At 39.7% G+C, this 26,805-nt stretch overlaps 1 protein-coding gene across 2 annotated transcripts in view; it reads right to left on the reverse strand.

The window, feature by feature from the left end:
- Positions 1-26,805, reverse strand: part of St8sia6 (ST8 alpha-N-acetyl-neuraminide alpha-2,8-sialyltransferase 6) — a 145,560-nt gene that overhangs the window by 39,056 nt on the left and 79,699 nt on the right. For both annotated transcript variants that reach the window (XM_059263609.1, XM_059263608.1), the window contains exon 4: positions 6,899-6,985. In XM_059263609.1, the coding sequence (XP_059119592.1) occupies positions 6,899-6,985 (87 nt within the window). The remainder of the gene's footprint in view (positions 1-6,898; positions 6,986-26,805) is intronic.

Here is a 26,805-nt window from a genome sequence, read left to right on the forward strand (position 1 = left end):
TTTGGTTTTCCAGTACAACGACTTCTTGCAAGACACCAAGTGACTTATCTGTCTGTCTATCTGCAGACATTGTTTAACACCAAGTTCAGTTCAATGGTACTTCCCTGACAGTGTGAAGAAATACTTCTAAAATTTATATATATACATATATATATATATATATATATATATATATATATATATATATCTATATGTGTTTATTTTGTTTAACATATACTTTTTAGGCCTGTCAATGAATCTACTAAACAACATTAAGGTCTTCAAATTTTTTTAAAAGTATATTTATTTATTGTGTGTTTGTGCACATGTATATGCACTATGGCATACATGTGGGGACTGGAGGGCAACTTGCAGAAGTCTGTTCTTTCCTTCCACCCTGAGGGTCCTGGGGATTGAACTCAGTTCATCAGGCTTAGTGGCAAGGGCCTTTACCAGAGGAACCATCTCGCTGTCACCGGCCCTAGGATATTTTCTTATACACTCAACACAGGAATAGGGATGACTTTTAGTATATTTTAATTTAGTCAAACCTAGAGGTTAGCACAAGGTTTAATAAAAATTGTTCTCATGTATTCCTTGTCGCTAACAAAATAATCAGGCACGAAGTACCTATTTTCCAAATCATTTGAAAGGTATCTCATTTGCATGAGTCTTAAACACCAGCACTTCCACCATGGCACTGTTTTCAGCCATTAGGTTTCCATCTTATGTCTCAATAACATGGTTATGTTTTAATAAATCAATTGGTACTAGAGAGCCTCCCAGACATAAATGCAGTATAATAGTATATGTATTTCTGGGAGAGAAAAGGTGACAGTAACATGAGGAATCAGTGTGGTTGTTGTACTTGCTAGCTTTCTGTAACTGATTACACAAATGAATGGGTTCTTTCAAGTTAGGAAAGCTAATGTGGTAATTAACATGCAAGTTACCTAGAAACTAACAGCTGGAGCTCAAAGATCTGTTGGGTAAAAAACTGCTTACCACAAGTTTCCAGAACTTTACAAAAGAGTTTTCAAGGGTGAAATTGAGTAAGTGGGGAAGGGGGAGCATATTTAATTTCAATGAAACATCTCAGTGTCATACTCAAATATCTCAGTGTCATGTTTAGACATCTCAATGTCATGTTCAGACAACTGAGTAGACATTGGTTTATCAAAGTGAGAGGGAAAGCCATGAGGAATGGCAATTTCTCAGGCTGAAATCCAGGTAGATTTTATGTACTGCCTTGGGGGAGTGGTAAAACTCCTAATAAGAAGATCAGCAAATAGTTTTAAAAGAAGAGATGGTAGACACCTCAATATGGTTGACTCTGTGCAACTATATTGAAGTTGGAGTCAAGAGAAATGACACAGCGCATCTTCAACTCTTCCTTAAATCTCTCTTGAACTTGGTTCAATGGGAACCTCATAAAAATGATCCACAGGTACAATGCTGACTGTCTAGAGGAGAGGAAGGAGTAAACAGGTGTGTCCTGTAATGAGCACGTCTACACAGAAGGGGAATAAACAGTCAAATCCCACGACAGAGAGAATCTCCAATGCAAAGGGGTGCTTGGAATGCTTCAGTCCATTGGGAAAGAGTCTAATTATCTGATGATAATTCAGTAATCACGGTTCTTTGATTTTTTTAAATAAGCTGGTCTGAAACTTGCTGTGTAGACCAAGCTGGCCTAGAGCCTGCCTCTGCTTCCTGAGTGCTGGAATTAAAGGCTTTGAGAAACCAATCACATGGACATTTGATAAAGAACCTTTCCTGTTAAAACTTCTCATTTCCAGGTGAAATCTAAAAGAAGGGACTGATGCCAACACTATGCTTCAAAGTTCTCAGGCTCACAATTAACTGCTAAGTGAGTAAAGCTTAGGCATCTATAAAAGAAGGGGGCAAATCATAGTAAAAAAGAAAGCTTACTGAGAAGAGGGACTTTCCTGCACTTGTTTTTCTGGCTTGGAGAGTACATTTTCTCTTAGCTTCAATATATTTCCAGAATAAGGAAAGGTCTTCTATGCCTACTTGTACCAGGATCACTTCAAACACAGCCTGTCCAAGATGGGGTCCTCTTCTCAAAAAGCATTTTCTTTTGAAAGCTGTTTTGGTCAGTAGCACCATGATTTTCCCAATCACTCAGATCTAAACTTTCATATTTAACTTTATTTTTCTTCTCCTTTGATTATAGATCTGAAATCAAAACTAAAAAGGCCTGCTGACTTTCAATCACACCGATTTATATAATAGACTACTGTAGACACACGATAAGATAGGCCATGCCCAGAAGAGTTCAAAGTCAAGTGTCCCACTTTGCATTTCATAGATACCATTGATACTTCACAACCTCATTCTCCTGTGGTCACTTGTCTCTAAGCAGCCCCTCATTGCTCTGACTCCACACTCCCACTTAATACTCCAATTCACACAATGGTATATTGACTGAGTACTTTTCCTAATACAAAACATCTGTTGTGTAATTCTTCTGCTAGAAATATCTCTATAGGTCCTTCGTATCCACAGAATGCCCAGAGACTTTCCTCTAGTAACCAGCACCTTGTGCATCCTCAGACCCTCCCCATTCTACCAGAAGCATCCACTTTATACCAAGGACATGTTTATAGCTCCCACTCAGACACACTTTCAATTAATTCCTGGCCTCCTCATTCCCACATTGGTCCCTCCCTCCCTTTCTATGTTTCCTTCTAGAAAACATTTCAAGAAATTATACTTAGAGTGACTTTGTACTGGTTTATCATAGCATTTGTCTAATATAATCTTTCTGACATTAAGTCATAAGTAAATTCATATTTTTATTTGTTTATTTTTGTCTTTCTGAACTAACCAAAAATTCCTTGAGGTCAGAAAGAAAGTACATTTTTGTTGATTATTTTCATGTATCCTTCCATTTAGCTATTTGTTGAGGTCTTCTTTGTACACATAGTAATTCCTAAACAAATATTTGTGGGTGAATAAATTGTACCCTTTTCCTAGCAAGTAGCATATTTATTTAAGAGGGAAAAAAAAGACTTTTAAGCTCTTATATTTTTAGCTCATTTGGCCACAGAAATCCTATAAATTTTAAATAGTCCCCAGGAATCAACCTTAGAAAGTCTCAACAATTGGGTTTCAGATAGATTTTATTATATATTCACTTGCTCATATTCTTGAGAATTTAATGTCACTTTTGTAATGGCTGCTAAAAGAATGTTATTGCCTTTTTAAACCATACATTTTATTCTTCGGTTTGACATAAAATGCTATAAATAAATCAGATGGAAAACTATTTAGCTACTTGACATCTATAATAACAGGGGGGTGTTTCTATAAGGCCAGATTTATAAATAGGCAGAGGCTCCCAGATTTGGTTATTATAATTTAATTGCACAAACTTCTGTTGAGGGTTTGCATCATTTAGCTAACAAATATGTCCATAAAATAAGCATTATAATATAATACATATTCAAGCAAATGAATAAATATCACTGTGACTAGTCTCTTGAATTGCAACAAACAATAAGTGGTATAGCCCCAGATGTTTACTTCAACTGGCCCTGAAGGGATGGATAGGCTGCTGGGTAATCACCATGGTTACTGATTCACTCTTTGTGTGGGAATGGTACTAAGGCAAAATGGTACCATCTATCATATTGCTCCCATCCATCATAATATACAGCAGGGATGCTCATCATGCAGCTTTAAAGAGACTGCTGATTTCATTTAAGGGGGGCGCGATGTAGCTCAGTTGGTAGAAATCTTAGCTAGTACACATGAAGCCCTAGGTTCAAAGTCCTGTACCACATAAACACAATCTGGTGGTGATACACACCTGTAAGCCCAGCACTCCTGAGGTGGAGGCAGGAAGATCAGGAGTCCAAGGTCATCTTGATTACATAAACAGTTTAAGGCCAGCTTGGAACATAGAGACTTGATCTTTAAAAGAAAGAGGATAAAAGGAGTATCTTTAAAGAGAAAATATTATTTTAATTGTGTCCGATTGTGTGTGAGAACTTGCAAGGCCACTTCCAGTCTCTGAATAACACTCCTTTCTTCCAGAGAGGATTTACTTTCTGCTTCTATTAGTTATCTAGGCTAAGGGCAGATCTCCTAAATCCAGCTGAGGATGGAAATAATTCTAATTTAGGTTCCAGTCCTTTTGAGAACTGGCCTTTCCAAGGGATTCTGGAAGCTCTGCTTAACTTCTCTGCCTCTTGGCCCTTTGACATTCAGCAAGCACCTTGTGAGAAAGGGCAGTCCCAGATGCTGGGCTCCTTCCTCCTCCCCTGCCTCCTCAGCCTCCTCAGTCTCCTGCCGCCTCCTCAGCCCCTCCCCCCCCCCACCTCCCCTGCCTCCTCAGCCCCCTGCCTCTCCTGCCTCCATAGCTTTCAGGTCCTCACACAGGTGGCCCTGCACCTTCTTTTTCTTGCCTTACTCTCAGGAGGCTTGCTTTGAATTCATGACAGGAAGAAGAGGAGCCCACAGCCCTGCTTTGATGACTGCTGTCACTTTCCCTGCCCCCCTCCCCTTTTTTTTTCGAGACAGGGTTTCTCTGTGTAGCTTTGGAGCCTGTCCTGGAACTCACTCTGTAGATCAGTTTGGCCTTGAACTCACAGAGATCTGCTTGTCTCTGCCCCTCAAGTGCTGGGATTAAAGGCGAGCACCACCACCAGGCTCTTTTCCCTGTCTTTTAGCTAAGAAGCTTAGATTGATCCTCAATAGCTCAGTGCCTGGTGTCTCCTCCTCCTCTCTTGTCCATCCTGCCTTTATAAAAAGGTCTCTCAAAATCTAACTTGCTTTCCACTCACTGACTTAGCTTATGACTGTGCAGTTTTCTATCAGGTGTCAAGTCTGGTCTTGAACTGGATGGCCCAACACAAAATATCTTGGAGCTCACACAGTTAAACTGGAATCCCTATCTGAGCCTGTATTATTTACTTCTGTGTAGCTATGAATAAAACACCTGACAAAACACCTTAAAGTAAAGAATTATCTTTTTTTTGGCTCACAGTCACAGAAAAAAGATTTGGTCAAGGGCTCTACCTCATGCTTTGGATGGAGCATCATGATAGCTGGAACATGCGGCAGATGCACGTCTTCACCTCATGGCTGATGAGAAGCAGAGAAAAAGGACCAGGGACTAGGTGTAACTTTCAAAGACCTGTGACCTGTGACCTACTTCTCCCAACCATGTCTTGTCTCTTGAAACTTCTAGTATCGCCCCTCCCCCACCCAGCAGCAACAGCATTGGGAACCTAGCACTCAACATGTACATTTGTGGAGAGCATTAACCCCCGTCCCCCGAAATGACAGAAGAGATGCCAGTGCAGGAGGAGGTCCTGTGACATGACATCCACATGTCTATCCAACGGAGAGGAGATACTCATTTTGTGCTATGACTTAATCCAAAAGTTACTCCTTTATCCAATGGGGACTAACTGGGAGCTGTCTCCTACTGGCTGTCAACTCAGAGTATACTGAGTGAGGAGGGAGAGGAAGAGCCTAGCACCACACAGACAAGGGGGGGTCAGCCTTCCGACCCAAAGGAGAACCAAGCAGCAAACACTTCTCAGGGCAAAGTCTCCGCAATAAGAAAGACATACTGTTTAAAGGAGACTGTTAGCTTGTGAGCAAAGAAAGCCACGTCCCCAGATCATGTAATAAAACAGTTTATCACGGGCCAAATGCCATGCGGGATGCAAGCAAAGACTTGGAGTGTAGGCAACAAACCAAACCAACAAGTCAGAAGAATCAAGACTGGGAAAGCACAAGAGACAAATGACCCAGCTGTACCTGCAACAGCATTGGGAATAAAGATACCAAGCAGAGCAGACAACTAATTGGTTGATTGACTGATTGATTGATTGATTGATTGATGGGTTGACTGATGGGTTGACTGACTGACTAAAAGAAGTTCTTGCTATGCCTAGGACCCACTACGTAGACCTAGAACTTGTGGCAATCCTCCTGTCACTGCTTTAATGCTGGAAGTACAGGGGTAAGCTAATTTATCCATCCTGCAGATGGCTCTTGAATGGTGGCCAGGAAGCGTTGTTTTGCCAAGTGGATGGCACTTCAGTGGGTTAATAGCTGGAGAAATTCAAGCTCCTGAATGTTGCTTGTGTTACCAAAACTAGAGAAAAATTAGAAGACAATATGTAGAAAGCAGAAATAAATGATTAGTTTTCAATTAATAATTTTTAATTTTGAGTATATATTGGGTGGGGGGGTATAAGTGGTGTATTGACTTGTGTGTGTGCCTGTGTGTGAACATGGAGGCCAGAGGATGAGGCTGAGTGCCCGACTCTACTACTTTTCATCTTAGTCCCTTGAGACAAGGTCTCTCACCAAACTTGGAGCCAGTCTGGTGGCCAGCAAGTTCAGTGATCCACCTGTCTCCACTTCCCACAGCACTGGGGATACCAGTGCGCAGGACCATGCCCAGCTTCTCATGTGGGATTCGAACCCAGGTCTTCATGCTTATACAGCAAGCCCTTTAAACTCTGAGCCATCTCCTCACTTCAGTCTCTGTTCCAAAGTGATGGGATCACGGTCAATTATCTTCCTTCCACACTTTCCCAGAATTCCCTGATGCTATAACATTTTATTTACAAAATAAATACTGAGTAAGTGGAAATGACACGACATCAATCTAACACACAATAAATGACATAATAAAAGCTTTCCTTTGAACATTGGTTTCCTTGGAGGTAATTCCAGTAGCAAAATTACAAATGCTTGTATTAGCCATTGGCATAGAGTACAATAGTTTCACAAGACTGTAGAGTTCAGCTTTTCTGATTTCCTGTTAGCCCCTCCCACCTTCTTGTTTAACAACATGCTGCTTTTATTCCCTAAGAATCAAATGAATGATGTATTTTTTCACTCATATTATTTATGAAAATTTGTTTTTTACCTGAAATTCTCATACTCTTCTGCTTGTCGTCTCCATGGGCATCTCTGTATGCTGGTGATGATCTGAATGTAGTCATCCTCTGAATACCTGGGAGTTGAATACCAACCAGATTAGACAAGAAAGTCTCACATGGGGACACTTCTATAATCGCCTCATTTTAGCCCTGAAATCAAGCAAAAATCATTAAGTATCATACTCGCTCCCAAGCGTCTAGGAACATACAGCCTGAAATTTGTTATTATTACTATGCTGGTTTAAGAACGTATATACTGCAAACCTCCTAAGCCAAGTTCAGGATTACAACCAGTAAACATGTTCTCTCTGTGTGTCTCCTTTTCTCTGTCTGTCTCTGTCTCTCTCTCACATACACATACACAAAAGCAATCTTATATTAACTTTAACTAAATGGCAGATAAATTCTTTCTAAATGTGGATCATGAACATACAGTTGTTCTTTTTCAGGTTCTGTTAGTAGCTTCACATTGGAATATGTAGTTAGAACCCCCTTACACATACACACACACACACACACACACACACACACACACACACACACACGTAATCGTCTGGTTTTAATTTTCTGCAATACATTCAAAATCCAGACTGGGCTGTGGTGAGAGAGCTGTAAAAGCTACAGACAGTGACACAGTCTGATAAGACAGGCATGGGACAAATATCCCAGCGCCCTTAGATCTCTCTCAATCTGAAATTCCACCATTAAGTATTAATTCCTAAAGCACAGAATGCTGTTTCATCTTTAAGGGTGTTCATTTGAAATGCAAATATTCCTCTGAATTGAGGGGAAAAAAAAAAAAAACACCTTGAGTTTTCCTTCCATTCCTCTCTCAGCCATCAGATTGCCGCCATTAAAGATCAAAGCTGTGCAACAGAGGAGGGGGGAGGGGGGCGGAATGAATGTGAGACTGTGTTGGTGAGTCGGGGGGAGAGAAGAGAAAAGGAGCACACAGTTTTACCTTGGAGAAAGAGTCCATTACCCAGAAGGACGCAATGAAGATTCTCCAAGGTTATCTCTAAAAGGAAGCATTTCTGACAGGCAGAGGTGTAGTCAACCACAGAACTCCTTTGTAGTTGAAGTTTACCTTCCCCTTGGGTTTCTCCTTCCAACAATGCTAGCAACAAGAATCAACGTGGTTCCCACTGACTCGCAGATGAACCCAGAAAAATCTTCTAAGAACATAGTGAACACTGAAAGCTAAGCAAACAGAGAGCTTCCACCATAAGGATTAAAAATAGTTTGAAGTGCGCAGTTCCTCAACACAGCAGACTCAGATCGATCACTACATGGGTCTAGTACTCTTCTTAGTATACTACACCATAAGAGCCCCATGCTCTAACCCCCAAGCTGTCTAGATATTTCCGGGCTGAAGTGTAGAACCTGCCTCTACGGGGTTGAAGACAGCCAAAGACCTTTTGCAAATGACTGTTAAAACTAAACTTGAAAAAACACCCATTGAGCAACGTACCAAAATCATTCTCAATTCTGGATCCTTAAGAGATTCACTGCTGTGACATCTCTCCTGTCTAGAGAAGTCTTATCAATTACTACGGCATGGCTTTAAATCTTTTCAGAATGTTATCAGGACAAGCAGAGCACCGTATGTACAAGAGCCCATGAACCAAGGTAAGCAAACAACTTTTGTTCACTGAGCTCCATCAGAGTAAGAGTGTAAGGGAGAGGGAAGACCAAACATATATCTAATTAAATCAATGAGAATTGCAACTGCATTTGAAGCCAATATAAAGTGTAATTGGAAGATAAAGGAGATAGAAAGCTATTGTCTCATCATCAAACTAAATGTATCAGACTCTAAATTTCATTGGCATGCTATTTATAAGACAAAAGAGAAATGAAATGTTTTATAATATATGGATGAAATTAGTGAACTTGAAGATTGAGCAACAAAAACTATTGAAAATTAAAAATAAATGGGGAAAACTAAAGGAAATGTAAACAAGCTGAGCCTGGTAGTACAAGCCTATAATTCCAGTATTCAGGGGGCACTGAGGCAGAAGGATCATGAGTTCAAGCTGAGCCAGGCTCCATATCAAGACCCCATATTGCTTTAACATACTGATAAGTAAATATGAACTTTCAAAAGAAGAGGAAAAATTAGCAACAAACAACCTCAAATGGTTTGATATATGTATAATTATAGCCCTCATAACAGAGAGGAAAAACATCTTTGAAGCCTGATGGGATTTATCACTAAAACTAACGAAAACTATAAATCTACACCCGTAAGAATTCCAAGAAACACAAAGCACAAGAAACCGGAAGAAAACGACAACGTAAGAATTAATTCTTAGCGGCAGCAAAGAGAAAAACCTTAAATGTAATGAAATCCAACACAATCTGTACAAAGAAACCACAGCGTGCAGCACGCTTCTTGTTAGAAAGAATGGGAGCTGGAAGGCACTGAACAGTGACATAAACCGCAGAATGGGGCTGAGGGAAAGCTTGTACTAGAATTCCATACTCAGAAAAGTCTTTCAAAAAAATGAAGTTAAAACAAGCTCTTTGTCAGCAGCAATGTTGGAGGTAGTCTCCAGGCAGAACAGCCATGAAGGCAAATGGGTGTCCAGGTTGACAAAATGTAGGGAAGAACTCTAGGAATAGAACACGTAAACACACGCAGGAACCTTTTCCTTTCTTTCCTACATGTCTTTAAAAGGCAGCCGAGGGTTGGGAGACGGCTCAGTCGGTAAAGAGTTTGCCTGGCAAGCAAGAGGACCTGAGTTTGATTCCCAGAACCCAGGTAAAATTGACAGTCAGGATGGCACACATGTTTGTGATCTCGGAAGGAAAGTGCAGACAGCAGGACCCCTGTGGCTTGCTGGCTGCCAGTCCAGCCCCTTTGGTGAGACCAAAATCCTAAGAGACCCTATCTCAAAGGAAGGGGACAGCATTCCTAAGGATGATACTCAAGACAGATCTCTGTCCTCTGGCATGTGCACCCCCCCAGACACAATTTCTTTAAGTTAAAAAAAAGCAAAGAAAAAAAACTGACAGTTTAAAGTAAAGATAGCAATAATAGGTGGAAATGGTTATAGCATTTGTAAAACAAATATAATCATGATTATGGAACAATGCCTAGAGGGCAAGGGTGGAGAGGAAGAAGCAGGAGCAGAAGATGTAAAAAATTTCTGAAAGGAGACTGCAGTGGGAAATGAGATGTTTGCTCTATCTAAAATAAAGAAAGCCACGCAAATGCAGTCATAAAACACTCAAAGCAAGAGGAAGCAGATAAAACAGGTAAATCTAAAACAAATAGCAAGAGAGTAGAGTAAATACAGCTATATGAAGAACAATAGTAAATGTAAATGATCTAGACACACCCATCAGAAGGCAGAGAATGATAGACTGATATTTTTTTTTTTTGAGACAGGGTTTCTCTGTGTAACAGCCCTGGCTGTCCTAGAACTCACTTTGTAGACCAGGCTGGCCTCAAACTCACAGAGATCCACCTGCCTCTGCCTCCCAAGTGCTGGGATTAAAGGCACGCACCACTAGATCTGACTCAGATTGAATTTTTTAAAAAGCAGTAAAGTATATGATTTTTTTTTGCAAGACCAACATCATACAAACAAGCAAACTTTGTAGAAAACAGCAGAATGCTAACCACAGTGGAGATGATTAAAACAAAGTATGAATGGCTAAAGTCACAGTATAATCCAAACAAGAAATACTACCTTATAAAGTCAGTATTAACGAGGGAGGACTATGATCGTGAAAAGAGGGTAATATCAGAAATAAAACTTATAAACCTGTGGTTACCATGCCTGACCAAGGAAAAGGGAGAGAAGATACAGACGAACGGTGTTGGGAACGAGAGCCCAAAGAGCAGCCATCCTAATGGTCTGCTAATGTGTCCAGAACAGTTTGGCTGACTTAATGCAATGGTTGTACTTACTAAAAGGTAAAACTACCCAAACCTAGTCGATGAATAGTATCACTGCTATTTTAAAACTGCAATGAAAATACTTTCTGAACAGAAAACAGGCACACAAACAGCTTCGGCGGTTTTATCAAACATTTTAGGACTGTTAATACAGACTGTTAATACAAACTATACATCTATGCAAACCCCAAGAAACCTGAAGCGCTGGGCATCTCCCAACTCTATAAGAACAGTATTGCCCTGGCCCCAAAGTCCGGATTAAAAATACTGTTTTTAGAAGTACAAATATCCTTTATAAGCCCACATAATAAAAACATTCAACAAAAGCTTGGTGAATTAAATCCAATGGTACATAAGAAGAGAAAATTCCATGGATAAGTGTCAGGAATACAAGGCTGGTTATGAGAAATACCAACCAATGCAATTTACTACATTAAGTAACAATGAAGAAGAATCTAGTCATAATTTTAACACATGAAAATAAAAACAGCTTTCAGCCCAGCCTAACATTCAACCATCACAAAAATTTTCAACAAATTTAAAAACAGAAGGAATTTTTGCAGTTGAATGACAGGTGCTCACAAAAACAGTCTATGGCTGAAATCATACTCCATGATCAAAGTTCCCAAGAGGAGGAACATGGAACGGTTCCCATTCTCTCCAATTACCTTCCATTTGCACTGGGGGCCCATCCAGTATAATAATGTAAGAGAGAGAAGCAAAGCCACCAGATTAAAAGAAGGAAGTAAAATTGTCTCTACTCAGAGCTCAGAGATGACACTATCATCTATCAAATCTATAGAAAAGCTACTAAAATGAGTAACTTAGCAAATCTGAAAGACACAAACTCAACACACTTATCAATTACATTGGAAGCAATGACTAGAAGTAAAATTAATATTTACTTTCACTGTGCAACAGCCTAAAATAATTGGAACTAGGACTAGCAAAGTCCCTGCGTAGATTAACATTTAAAAACATGGAATATGGAGGGACAAATCTGATAAAAAAATGTACTAGGCTTATGCAGTAAAAGTACAAGGTATTTATTGTAAAGAGAAATTAAAGAACTAAGTAAATGGAACCATAGCTCATGTCAGTTGGTCAGAAGACTCAAGACTGTCAATTTTTAAACTGTAAAGAGATTTAGTGAAATTAAATAAAAATTACATCAATGTCTTGTTATTTTTAAGATAAATTAAGGCACTAATGATAACACTCTAGAGAAAAGAGGCAGAAGACCCCCAAGCCCGAGGCCACTCCAGATTACACAGCATGTTTGCAGGTTGTCAGGGATGCATAGTAAGACCCTGTTTCTAAAATTAAAAAAAAAGAAGGGTCTAAAGTTCATATGGAGTGAAAGACCAAGCATAGGCTACGGAATCAGAAAACTAACAAAGCAAATTGCACCTCCGGAATTTGGGATTCACTGCATCACTCCAGTGATCAGGCGGTATCTGAACTACCGAGAGAACGGGAAATCTAGAAATAGGGGTATTCAACAAGACAGCGGCAAGGGAGAGAATAATCTTTTCAACAACGATTGCTGGAACAACTCACAGTCATGCCAATAACAAACCAACAACTCTCATCGTGCCCAATATACAAATATTAACTCTAAATGGTTTACTAAGAGCTGTGTGAAAAAGAAATCTTGACTGTACCTCTGTGTGTGTATGTGTGCATGAGCATGTGTCCACGAGTGTGTGTGTGTGTGTGTGTGTGCACATGTGTGTGATGTGTGTTTCATATGTGTATAAGAGATGTATGTGTGCATGGGAGGTTCATGTGTGTATGTGATGCATGTGTGTGGATTTGTGTGTGTGAGGTTCATGTGTGTATGTGATGCATGTGTGTGTGTATGCGTGTATGTGGTATGCATGTATGCACATGTATGAGCAAGTATGCTTGCCTGTGAGTGTATTATAAATGTCAGAAATCTACTTCAAGTGTCTTCCTCAGTGACTCTCCGCCTCACTTTTTGAGACCAAGTCTCTCACTGGACCTGGAGCTTGTTCTTCCTGCTAGACTGGCTGGCCAGCAAGGCTCTGAGATGTCCTGTCTCCTCCCTGAGCACTGCAGTTACAGGCTCGGATTGCCATACCTGCCTATTTAATGTGTGTGCTGGAATGCGGACGAAGGTCCTTGGGCTCACTAAGCAAGCACTTCACCGTGCACTGAGTCACCTGGCCCAGATTTATACATATCATATACATAGTACACACACTAAAAGAAGAAATCTATAAATTAAACATCGAATAAAAAGACTATATGTGGAAAACACCATAAAGAAAATTTTAAAAGGGCTATGAACCAGGATGTAGTGAACTCTCAAAATTCATGATGACGCAAATAAGCCTATAAAAAATATGTAAAAGATTTGAACTGACACTTGTCTAGAGATAATAGGCGGCAAACAAAACCAAGCATGGAAAGATACTTAACAGTGTTAGCTGCTAGGAAATTCAAATGAAAGCCACAATGCTATGCCACAGCACATCAACTAAAATGGCTAAAACTGAAAATATGAATCATACAAAGTTTGACAAGTGCAGACCAACCAGAACTCTCGCGCTTATTGTGGGAATGTAAAATAGACTATTACTTTAGTAAGCCATTTTGCAGTCCCTTCAAAAGTTAAACATATACATATCATGAAAACCCTGCTACCATCCTCCTAGGGTGTTTAATATTCAAGAGAGACAGAAACACAGCCACACAAAGATCCAAACACAATTGATGAAATCAACTTTATTTGTACCAGACAAAAATTGAAAGCAATCCAATGTAATCCAAAGGGGTTACACAAAATTGTTTTATATACATCTTCATGGAATATGTTGCTTTTATTCAGCAGTACAAAAGAACGCACTATTGTTATGGCAGCAAAATAATTGCCACAAAGGGAAGAAGCCAGAAACAAAAAGAATACATGGCACAGACTGCATCAGAAACATGAAAACTTGACCAGAACGACAAAGTGTCCAGAAGTCACCTGGGGACTGGGTTGGCATGTAGAAATCAGGAAGCCATGGGAGAGATGGATGGATTGCAAAAATGGCCCAGAAAACTTCTGCAGATTATTGACATGTTCCAGACCTTTGTAATAGTCATGGTAGATGTGAATGCAAAGATCCTTCAAATTGTACACTCAGTTTGGGGTATACATAACTTATTTATTCCTTAAAGACCTTTTAAAGTGCTTACAATTGCTCTAAAATTATATTTTTGGGATATCTGGAGAAATGGCTCAGTGGGTAAAGGAACTTGTTTTGCAAGCCTGGTGGCCTGCCTGAGTTAGATCCCCAGAGGTGGAAGGAGAGAACTGATTCCACAAAGTTGTCCTCTGACCTCCAAATACATGCCATGACTTGTATGTCCATACCTGTCTACACATATCATACGCACAATAATAAAGTAAAACTTTTAAGAACTGTATTTTCTTATGATGATGATAACACATGGCAATAAACAGTATTTTATCAGCCCTTGTTCTGGTTCAAATATCTAAAATTTGGAATTTTATCATGAACTTGTATATTTTAAATGATACGATTTTTAGAGTTCCCTAAATGCTGGTTTTCACAAACCCTTCGAGTGCCTTGACCAATGTTCCTCAATAGCCCTTCTCACACCTAATTTATAATATCTTGGTTGCCTGCCCTATGTTTTCCCCAAAGGACTTGGCAGACTGATCATTTCCAGCCCACCACAATCTCTAAGACATACTGACATCCTCATTACCTGAGGAAACATGTATTTAAGCACAAATGTGAAACGTAACAAGGTCATCAGCTACTCTGAAGAAGCTCAAAGCAACATTTCCTGATCTCAAGCTTTATGCCTTCTACTTAATAACTTCCCTAGCCGACTTCCACTGACTTATCCAATCCATAAGTCATTCATATGTTGACTGAATTTAGCCTCCTTTTGGAACTCCAAGCAACCATTATAGAATTTGATCAATTCTTCACACAGGAAATGGAGGAATGGCTTTTGCTGCTATGCAGTAGGGACCTAAGCCCCAGGAAGGGAGAAACTGCTTGGGCTCATGGTTTCAGGGAGAATTAGTATATGTGCCACAAAGGACAGAAAAAAAAAAAACTCTGAGTGGCAGAAGTGTGTGGTAGAGCCACCTCCTCAGCTCTTGGTGAATCCAGAAGCAGAGAAGACAAAGTAGGAAAGCCAAACTATAGTCCCCAAAGTCTACCTAGAGGCACCCACCTTTGCTGACCAGGATCCCTGTCCCAAAAGTTCCCAAACTTCCACCAACAGTGCCACCAGTCAGGGACCAAACGTTTAAACACAGCAGCTTGTGGGAGACATCCCTCATTCAGCTCATGGCTCCTATAGCTGTTTGGTTGACATTTGGACTTGCTAGTAAGTCATCTTTCTTGACCCGCGTTGTTGGAGTAGGGTGAGTGCAGGCAGCCTCTTTCCCCTCCCTCCATATTTTTTGCTAGCTGGGGCTAGTTCATATGAGCTTGTGATAGCCTAGCTGTTTAATTTTCAAGAATGTTGCGAACAGGTAGTTAAATCACTAGTGGCCTGAAATTGGCCAGTGTGGGACCATTTACATCACAGGAGTTGGCAAATGTGACAATAAAGGCCTTTCTTCTGCTCTCTGTTTCCAAGTCCACTGCAGTTCCTACACTTCCTCCTAGTTATGTGATATCAGCCTAACTCACAAAACATTCCCTCTCCATTGTAGTTCCAGCCTTACAGAGTCCTGCCAAGGAAGCCAGGTGTGGGTGGCTACACCTGACTCATCAAGCAAAACTGATTCAGAGTAGTCCAATGATTCAAACAAAACTACCCTAAAAGATCTAAGTGGCAATCATTACCCTGGGATATTAAAGGTGATTTTATGTTCATTAAGATCTGGTGTGAATTCTCTTGAGTTGATTGCATTCGTTACAGTTTTTAATAAAAAAAGTCTTTGAACCATTTAAAAATCATTCTTGCCTCTATATCAAGTTTAGTCTGTAAACATTAAATTTGCTGTTTACTACTAAAATAAATGTATGACAGAAACATGTATAGTTAGAGGAAGTGTGTCACTAGGGTTGGGTGTGAGGTTTCAAATGCTCAAGGCAGGCCCAATGTCACTCTCTCTTCCTGCTGCCTGAGGATCTGGATGTAGAACTCTTAGCTACCTCTCCAGCACCATGTCTGCCTGCATGCCACCATGCTTCAGCTATTATGATAATGGACTAAACCACTAAACTGTAAGCCAGCCCCAATTAAATGTTTTCCTTTATAAGAGTTGCCATAGTCATGGTGTCTCTTCACAGCAATAAAACCCTAAGACAGTATTCAAAACATTTTGTTTTAGTGATGCACATCTTCTGTGAAATTGGAGCTGGCTCCAATTTAACTTAATATTTAAAGATGCCAATCATGCTCTATCTCACTTTGCTGATAAAGCAGCTGCGTGAAACTATGATTTTATAGTGGGTTTTCAGTTTACAAAGTACAAACACTACCCTAAAGTCTTGAGAAGCAGCTCCGTGGCTTACATTTTTACAAAAAATAAAGATAAAATGTCTGTGGAGGTAAACAGCTTCCTTAATATTGCATTGTAAGTGGATGAGCTAAGAATAAAGCTTTTTGATTTACATTCTGGCTCTCTTTCTAATATATCATGTCGCATCTCATCTATTTTTATAATGAAACTGAAAATTAATCTCATCAGAAGCATTTTCTGGTCCCAAGACACACAGTAAATCACACTAAATAATGTAGCAAGTTATTTCAATAGAATAAATACTGTCTACTTAAGTCATCATTAATAATACTCAAAATGAGACACATTATAAATAACATAGTAAACGGGATTAAATAAATATCATATTAAGTGTCTCAGTATTTTTTCAATAAATGAGTCTTTGAAGATGAAGATTCACATGCTGTGACTAGTTTTATGTCAATTAAGATAAAATTGGGCCTTTAAAATGCTTTAATTTATGAGTAATTAATTGAAGCATCAAATATTTATTGGGCACTTATTAGGTGCCTTGAAGTTATCCTGGGGTTATTCATTTATTAGTCCCATTCGGCCATCTGTGATACTCATTTAATATCTTCTTGTATCTTCATGTTGAATGCCAACCTACCAAGCCCATTGAAATGGGTAGGAGCAGCTCAGTACTATCATGTCAGCTGCTGTGTAATGTTGTGTGACTCAAAATCACTTGCAGCTCAGCTTTGTTGCACAAATCCTAATTGATCTTAATAAAAACCCAGAGCTAGATATTGGGGTAAATGCTGGAAGATCAGAGAGAGACAAAGGAACAAGCCATTAGAGAAACTTCTCACCACTATCAAATCCTCAGGCCGAAAGGGAGGAGAGATCCTGTCTCCAGAAATCCTCAGACTAAATGTCTCTGAGTCCTCAGCTGAAAGGGTGCTGAACTCCTGTTTCCTCCTGCCTTATATTCCTTTCTCTGCCCAGCCATATCACTTCCTGTCTCAACCTTCCTACTGCTAGGATTAAAGGTGAATGACTCCCAAGTACTGGGATTAAAGGTGTGTGCCACCACTGCCTGGCTTCTATGTTTAATCTAGTGGCTGGCTCTGTCCTCTCATCTTCAGGCAAATTTTATTTGTTAGAGTACAAACAAAATATCATCACATAGCTCTGCATGAAATAAGACCTTTTGGGGCTAGAAAATGACTAGTCTGTAAATTGCTTGCTACCCAAGCATGATGAACTAGTTTTGGTCCCCAGAACCCACACAAAAAGTAGGCATGGCAACACACATTGCAGTCCTAGTGCTGGGAGATGAAATAGGAGGATCCCTGTCTAGCTGCATCAGTAAGCATCTGCATCAGTGAGAGACTCTGCCTCAAAGAATAAGGTAGAGAGTGATTGAGGAAGACACCTAATTTTGACTCCTGGCCTCTGCATGAACACTTCCTGACACATGCACACAGACATGTACACACAAACATAAATAAACAAATGAGTCAATAAACGCTTATAGTTAATACAGTCCACTCATCTAATTGTTTCTACTGGGAAATACTTTTTAAAAGCATGGCTGATGAGCACATGAAAGCTAAATGTAAAGGAGCATGTGGCCACTAAATGAGTGGAGCCATGTAGCAGCCCTGTTACTTCTTCTACAACAGAAGACTTTGATTTACATTGGTTTTCAACTCTGTATGATGCTGGCTTCCAATGAGAATGCTGTGGGTATTGAGAGACCAGCACAGAAGGGAGGTCTCTCAAATTTTCATTCTCTCCATAACGTTTAATGTCTCTCTAACAAGTTAAATAAATATTACTGAACAGCTTCAGAGATTAACTCCTAAAAGTACCGATATACTTGTTTGCAGCCCAGGTGAAGTCTCCAGGGGACTGTAGCACATTATTTGAAAATGTCTATCATTGATTTTTTAAATAAAAGAATGATTTATCTATCCTAGGAAATAAAAATTTGGAGGTATCTTTATTTACTATGTAGATCCATGGGAGGAAATCCTACAAGCTGTGACTAACCTAAGCAAACTGGGAAGGACCGTTCTAGCTCCTTCTAGGTAGGAAGGTGTGATAAAGGCTGCACTAATTGGTGATGCACACAGTAGGGCTAGGAAAGAGGTAGACCAGGAAAAGCTGTTACCATCCCACATCTATAGCATCCCCTGAAAGAGCTACTGTGGCAGGTGAAGAGGGCCTGTCTTAGTTTGTGATAAACACCATGATCAAAAGCAACTTGGGGAGTAGAGGGTTTATTTCAGCTTACAGTTTATGGTCCATCGTGGGCAGGACTCAAGGCAGGGACCTGGAGGCAGAAACTGAAGCAAAGCCATGGGGGACACCACTCACTAGCTTGCTTCCTGTAGCTCACTCAGTGTGCTTTCCTATAGCACCCAGGAGGACAATCTGCCCGGGGGGTCACTGTCCACAATGACTGGGTCTTCCCACATCAATCACAATCAATCAAGAAAATGCCCTGCAAGATTGCCTATAGGTCAATTTGATAGAGACATTTTTCTGGATTATCTGAGCTTGTGTCAAGATAACAACAACAAAAAATCTAGCCAGCATAGGGCCACTAATCAGAAACTGTGGACCAAGATGGAAAATATAGTCATGCCTCCCCTAGCCCAAAGAGAGATCCAGGGTAATGCATTCCACAAGTCCTCCTACTTTCTCCTCTTCTTGCCATTTATTCCCTGGATGACCCTATCTAGAGAATCCCAACTAATGTAGTCAGTCCTAACTAACTCCAGGAAGAGCATAAAAGGTAAAACACAAGACCAGCCACGGAAGGACAGCAAAAACTACAGAAGACCAATGCAAGCCCATTTGCAGTGGTATTTCTCAGGAGTACTTGGGAATAGCTGGATTTTGCTTCAGTGGAATCTTTTGTTACAATGTAAAAATAAATCAGAACCTCACAGAAGAAAACAACGTGTAATCTTCAGTATCTGGAAAGTTCCTTCTACACAGATATCTGTAACATGCAAATACATCAACAGGATACAAAGAATAAATAAGCAAGAAATGAGCATCCTGTTTAAGATTTTCTATTTACTCTTAAAATATGACCAGTATAAGATTTTGGAAGGTAAAAATGATGACCTATTTTTTTAAACCTTATAGAAAGGAATTTACAGACATATAAGTGGATATTCAGAGATGAAACCAGCAGGCTAGTGTCAGATTGTAGAAATATCTTCTATATTGCAAACAGTCTGAGAGAACCAATAAAATATAGTATTTCCTGTCCCTTGAGCAGCATCATATAGGAAGAGTGAGTTACAACAGTCAGAGTGGTGGGAGGGTGAGATGTGTTGGCCATGTGTGGGTGGCTATAAACCCTTTGCCTTTCACATCCACCTGACTCACACCACAGAGGTGACCCTCCCCTCCTGTATTATCTTTTGCATCATCCATTCACTACATACACCTACAGTACTTATCCTTTTATTTGCAAATGTTCATTTATAAATATTTACTGGGCACTTGCTGTGGATTAGTCAGTGTTCTGAGCATCAATAATAAAGCAAACTAAACATAAAAATCCATGTTCTCATGATGTTTGTATTGTAATAGGAGAGGACCACAGTGAATCTAGTTAAGACGTGAATTAGTACTGTGTTTAAGTTTTTCTAGGCACTAAGTAATGGAAAGCAAACAAGCAAGATAATGGAGGGCGGAACAGAGATAAGGTGACAATTTTTTGTGGAGTCACTAAGAAAGCTCTTAAAGTAGGGAGAAAGGGTTGGATGGGGATTTAAAGGAGGTGGTCAGGTTGTGCATATGTGGGTGTGAGGAGGACATTCTGGGCAAAAAGAAGAACGAAAAGCACTCAGGTACAGTCAAAGACCAAGGTAGTCAGGGTGACATTTACCAAGATGTCAGTAGATAGGTCAGAAAGAAGAATAATTCTGATGTCATGGGCCTCACTTAAGTGCCACTCAGACTAGCAATTTTGCATCACATAGCACAGGCTTTTTGGAAGTGCAGAACCTCAGGCCTTACCTTAAGTCTACAACCAGAAGCTGTGTTACTACAAAATCCCCAGGTGAATGTAGGTGTGGTGGTTTGAAAAGAAATGGCCTCTAAAGGCTCCTAGGGAGTGGCATTATTAGGAATTAGCCTTTCTTGGAATAGGTGTGGCTTTGTGGAAGGAACTGAATCACTGGGGGGTGGGATTTGGGTGTGCAAATGCTCAAGCCAGGCCCAGTGTTGCCTGAGGACCTAGATGTAGAACTCTCAGCTACCTCTCCAGCACCCAATCTGCCCGCATGCTGCCATGCTTCCCACCATGATGATAATGGACTCAACCTCTGAACTGTAAGCCAGCCCCAATTAAATGTTTTCCTTTAAAAGGGTTGCTGTGGTCATGGTGTCTCTTCACAGCAATAAAACCCTAAGACAGTAGGCATAAGAAAACTTCAATGTTAACTGCTTTATTGAAGTATAATTTGCATATGTGATTCACCCATGCAAGTGTATTAGTCAATGTTTTTATTACATTCACATATATATTCAACAATGTTTCAATTTTACAGTGCTTTTATCACTCCCAAAGAGAAATCCTTGATCTTGCCTATCATCTATTGCTTTTCATAAATTTGGGCTATTGTCTTCATTTTCATTCATGTCAAATATGATTTATTTATGTATTGGTTTCCTCTTGGGTGCATTAGGCATTAAGAAAAGTGTTGTTTAATTTTCACATATTTGTGAATTTCCAAAGTCATTTTTCTGCTATTGATTTTGAATCTCATTCCACTGTGATTAGCTAATGCACTTGATATTATTTCTGTTTTAAACCTACTGCCTTTTTAATGAGCTAGCATATAGACTATTCCAGACATTGTTTCCCATGTTTTGAGAGGCACATTCTGTTGTAGTTAAGCATTCCCAGGTATCTGCTCAATCTACTTGATTTATAGTGTTCTCTGAGCAGGTACTTCTTGTGCCTCTTCAGTTGTTCCTTCTACCACTGAAAGTGGAGTATTACAGTCTTTCTATTGGCAGATGAGAGATGTGTAGTTCTGAGACAAGGTCTCATTCTGTAGCTCAATGTCCTGGAACTCACTGTCTAACCCAGACTGGCTTCAAACTCACCTGCCTCAGCCATGAAAGTGCTGATATTACAGACATGAGCCATCATGCCCAGCTCTAGTTACTATGGTTGAATTACCATTGTCTTAGAACCACATTGGGCTAGGCAAGCTCTCTAATAAAGGCTATGCACCTAACCTTTGCTTCTTACACTGTAATGCTCTGCTGTTAGATGCATATTTGTAGTTATTATACAATCCTGAGAGACTAGTCTTTCAGTTATCATGAAATCTTTGTCTTTATTCATTAACATTATTATTATCATTTTTTTTTGGGGGGGGGGAGCTGAGGATCGAACCCAGGGCCTTGCACTTGCTAGGCAAGCGCTCTACCACTGAGCTAAATCCCCAACCCCATTATTTTGTTTTAAAAGACTGTTTTGCCATAAAAATGGTTGTGAACACAATGGTCAGATGACTGTGGCAAGAAGATTACTAGTTTATGACTATCCTGTGCTACATTGGGAGATCTTGTCTCCAAAAATGTCGTTTGTCTGATATCACTAAAACTATTCCAGTTCTCATGTGGTTTCTGTTTGGATGATATCATCTGTTAATTTCAGTCTATTTTATCTTTTGAGTCCAATGTCTGTCTTTTGTAAACAATAGACAGTTGTGCCGTGTCTTTTAATCCTACATTGACAATCTCTGCTCCATTCAAATGGAATGACACTGTTTACAGTTATATTTGCAGCTGCTATTTGACTTGTTGGCTGTGTGTGATGACTTTTCTTTTGTGGTACATGCATCACTCCTTTATATCATTCTTGCCTTGAGGGCATTTGTCTAATCTAATAGAAAATTCTAAAGATTTTAACCATTTTTACCATCTTAACAACAAAATCAGCTTCCTATTTATGTTATGTTTATGACAATGATGGATAGAAACGTTCTTCCTATATGGATCCATTCCCCTTTTTGTGACATTATTATTACATAAAATTATTAATGTTAAGAACCCAAACACACATTGTGTTAATTATTAGCTGATTATGCCCAGCCATTTTCTTAGCATACTATAGCTTTGTTCTGCTATTACTGGTGCATTTTATATATGTATATTTGTAAATATACATGTATCATAAATATATTTATATATGTAAAAATGTTGTAAAGAAAAGGTACTTGTAGCCTATATAAAATGCTGACTTTTATTTTAAGTGAAATTGGAAGATATTAGAAGCAAATATATCTAATCTGACTATCAAAAATAGTATTTCTCTGTTGTGTTTGTTAAGAATCTCTAAGGGAGCAGTAGGTGAAAGAGAGAATAATTAAGAGAGATGAAAGAGGATCAGACCATGGTATGTCTTCCTGGCTTGCCTGGACCTCCCTATAAAGATAAGCTGGCCTCAAACTCATAGGTTTGCCTACCTCTGCCTCCTGAATTTTGGGGTTAAAAGACATGAGCCACCACACCTAGCCCAGAACATACTTAGTGTCAAATATGAGGGAAAATGAGGAGAAATCAGCAATAAAAAAAAATGAGAAGGAAAACCAATGTGTTGCAATATCTGTTTAAATAATTAACTGTCTTAATATACTGCGAACTGAGAAAAAAATGATATGAGCTGTGGATGAAGCTCAGTGCTAGACTGCCAGCCTAAGACTCTGGGTTTAAAGCCTAGTACTGCATTAAAAAAAAAATGTCTCTATAGACATGCTCCTGACTCAGAAACTCTCAACCACATATGCTTTGAGAAAGCTCCTCCCAAGTGAATGTAAGGCATATTGACAGGGTACAGACTGAAAACATTTCTCCTTCTGCCTATTATAGAGCCAGAAATATACTATTTGCTATATGTCTCTGACATTAAAATGTAATCTATGACCCGAACATCGAGTTTCAGATATCAATTCTGAACTATGACAATAATTAGCCACCAACCATGTTCTAACCAAGAGAAGGCCCTGGATCACCCAAGTTGCAACTAAAGTAGCTCTACACAAGGTAATAATATTATGTCAGTGTAGTTACATTACAGAAGTTTAAGTAAAATAAGTATGAAAAATGAAATGTATAGCGTTTTGGATGAATTCTTCTGAGTAGCTTCACATTATAAAATCAAACGCCTTTCTCTGTCAAAATTTGTGAATTATGATCCTTACTCACTATGAGTGGTATCAGAGACATCTAAGAACAGAACCTACAAAAATGAATCCTGGCTCAGCCATGATAACTATCTGATGTTCTGCAAGCCAAAGAATCATTTGGAGCTCATTTGTCACATTTGGGGGTTTACAATAAAAAAAATCTACTCTGGATAATGACCACAAGCATTTAAAATAGCTGGAAGATCATGGAGCCACAAAACAGGAAGTTATGGTCATCACTGTTGGTGACCAGGGTCATAACAACTGTTGTCATTATGATGAAAATATAATTATCAAAAGCATTATGAATTGAGAATGAATTATGAATTAGTTGTCCATGAGTATGTGGTCAATTAATACAAAGTTTAGTCATTTAAGATGGGAGCATCTATGATGGCATAGGTCAGGAATTTGTGAGCCACCTAGCTGAGTGGCTATCCATCATCTCTCACTAGGTTGCAGCCTCAAGACATTGTTTGGCACTGAAGGTCCACTTCTAAACCTTTCCCTCACATGGCTGACAAGATGATGCTAGCCCTTGATAGTATGTGGCAGGTCCTTGTCATGAGGACCGTACTAAGACTCATGGCATGGCAGCTGATTTCTGCAACATCAAACAATCCATGGGGCAGCAAAGCAGAGGCCACAGTCTTTCATCACAATCTGGAGAACCACCTGTCCCATCTCACACTAGCCTACCGGTTCCTTGGGATGGCAAGTGCCACTAAGATGACCTTCAGAACTGTGTTGGAGGTCTGACTACCACATGTAATACACAAGTGATTCAGTGAGAGATTTTGAAAACCAACATCCACTTCCTTTGTAGTTATTCTAAAATTGGAAGTAATTCTAATTATTTCTCAGTGACTTTACATGTGATGCTTTCTATTGTCCTAATCTTCCTACTAAAGCCTTTTTATCAAATTGCTGATGTGAACACATAATAAACCTTAACCAGAAAGTCAATTTTTTCCCATTTTCCTTTGAAACAAACATTTAAAATAATACAGTTGGCACTGTGAAAATGACAGCAAGTAACTACGACTGAGTGTTGATTAAGGAATTTGGGATTGTGACGGTTATCTTTCAAAATCAAGAATTCTCTCTCTCTCTCTCTCTCTCTCTCTCTCTCTCTCTCTCTCTCTCACACACACACACACACACACACACACACACACACACACACATACACTCACACATACACACACACACATACATCCACATACACACAAACACACACACACACACACACACACACACACACACACACACACACACACACACGGGGCCAGGGGAGGGACAAAGAGAGAGATCTTATTTTCACCCTTCCTTGACTAGGTCAGCTGATTTTGAATAAGTCATAATCCCATTTTTCCTTCTTTTTAACCTTAGGGAGTCAGATTTCCTCAAAAGATAAGCAATGTACTAAAACCAAACATTGTGTATTGGTTAGAAGAACTTAAGAAATTATTGCTTCAAGCTCTCCAGCTGTTCATTCTCTTAAGCCCATTAAGGTGCAAGGTATCATTAAACACCCTTTTAAGAGGGTTGAAGAAATATGTTTTGTTAAAAATGAAGAAAGCTGTCACAGAATTCAATATCAGTTTGTGTGCCTCCCAACTTAAATTTTGATATCAGCAGGAGCAGCCCTTGCTTTGGTCTCTGGGAGAAATGTAAAATATGGATCTCTTTTTGTGTGCATCCCACACATGTGCAGGTGTCTGCAGAAGCCAAAAGAGGGCATTAGATCCTCTGTAGCTGGAGTGACAGGCTGTTGTAAGCTGCTCAACGTGGGTGCTGGGAACAACACTGGGGTCCTCTGAAGGATCAGCAAGCACTCTTAGCCCCTGAGCCATCTCTCCAGTCTCTTAAGATGTGAATCTTATTTTCTGTTTGTTGACAGGCTTTTTGGTCTTCACTTGCTGTTTTCTGATCTAATTCTCTTCACCAATAACAAGAAGGCATGCTAGATGTTGGGGTCCTTAAAAGCTAACCAGAAAGGATCAGTTTAAAAGGTCAGAGAAGAGCAGAGAGACAAAATTGTGTATGCCACCTTCAAAGTCATCATGGCTCTAAAGTTGAAGGGATACAAGTCATTTTAAAGATCTTGCATATGACTAAAAAAATATTTCTTTCCCCCAGACAACTTGAGATTCAGGAATCCTTGCTTTGTTAGCAGGCTGTCAAGTGGAATGCTCACACTCTGGCTGGTCTGCTGTAATTTACACCATCTCTTTTCACACAGTAATTCAGGTCATGTTGTTCTCTCCAGGGTAATAAAGAATGACAACGTTTTAGGGGCAGTCTTCAATCCCCTTCACATTTCACCCTGCAGTGCAGAACCTCCTTAACAAACACTTTGATGCTGTCCCACGAAGGTGATATCCTTCGGAAAATTCTATTGTAATTGAAAATGGAATGGCATACAAGAATAACGTATACACTGACTAGGTAGTCTATGGTCCAGTCACAGCCCAGCAGTGCCAGACAGAAGTTCTGAATCATAATTCTGAGCATTGTACCTTACCCCAGAAAACTGTCTGAATACAAAGTGGGTCTTTCATGCTTTGATGATTTTGCAGAAAGTTACAAGGCAGTGGCTTACAATTACTTCTGAGGAGGACCACTAATCCTCTCACCAGAGATGCCACATAAAATGCTCAAGAAGTCAAAAGATGTACAAGATTCTTGTTACACTTTTACCTTGCTTTAAAAATTTTTATTTCATTATTTGTGTGTAAGGGTTATTTTGCCTGCATGTATGTCTGTGTTCCTCACGTGTACAGTGCCCTTGGGGGTCAGACAAAGGTGTTGGATCCCCTGGGATTGGAATTACAAACAGTTGTGAGTCATTGTGTGGTTCCTGGGGATTGAACCAGGGCCTTCTGGAAGAGCAGATAGTGCTTTTAACCACTTAGCCATATCTCCAGGTTGGTTTTCTTTTTTTCTTTTCTTTTCTCTTTTTATTTTTGAGACAGGGTCTCTAGCCCAGGCTGGCCTCAAACTTCCTACAGAGCTGAGGAGAATCTTGAACTTTGGATTCTCCTGTTTCTGTCTCCCAAGTGCTGAGATTACAACCACTACTCACAATTTTATGTGGTACTAGAATCAAACCCAGAGCCTCTTGTGCATGATAGGTAAGCAGTCTATTGATGAGCCACATCCTCAGCCTAAGCTATTGCTTATAAGAACTAGATCTTTTCATTTGAAGAGACACCTTAGGAGGCCTGTGCTGGGTAGTTTTATGTCAACTTGACACAAGATAAAGTCATCTGAGAGGAAGGAATCTCAATTAGGAAAATGTGCCCA

Source organism: Peromyscus eremicus, chromosome 5 (genome assembly GCF_949786415.1).
Source record: "Peromyscus eremicus chromosome 5, PerEre_H2_v1, whole genome shotgun sequence".
Taxonomy (NCBI): domain Eukaryota; kingdom Metazoa; phylum Chordata; class Mammalia; order Rodentia; family Cricetidae; genus Peromyscus; species Peromyscus eremicus.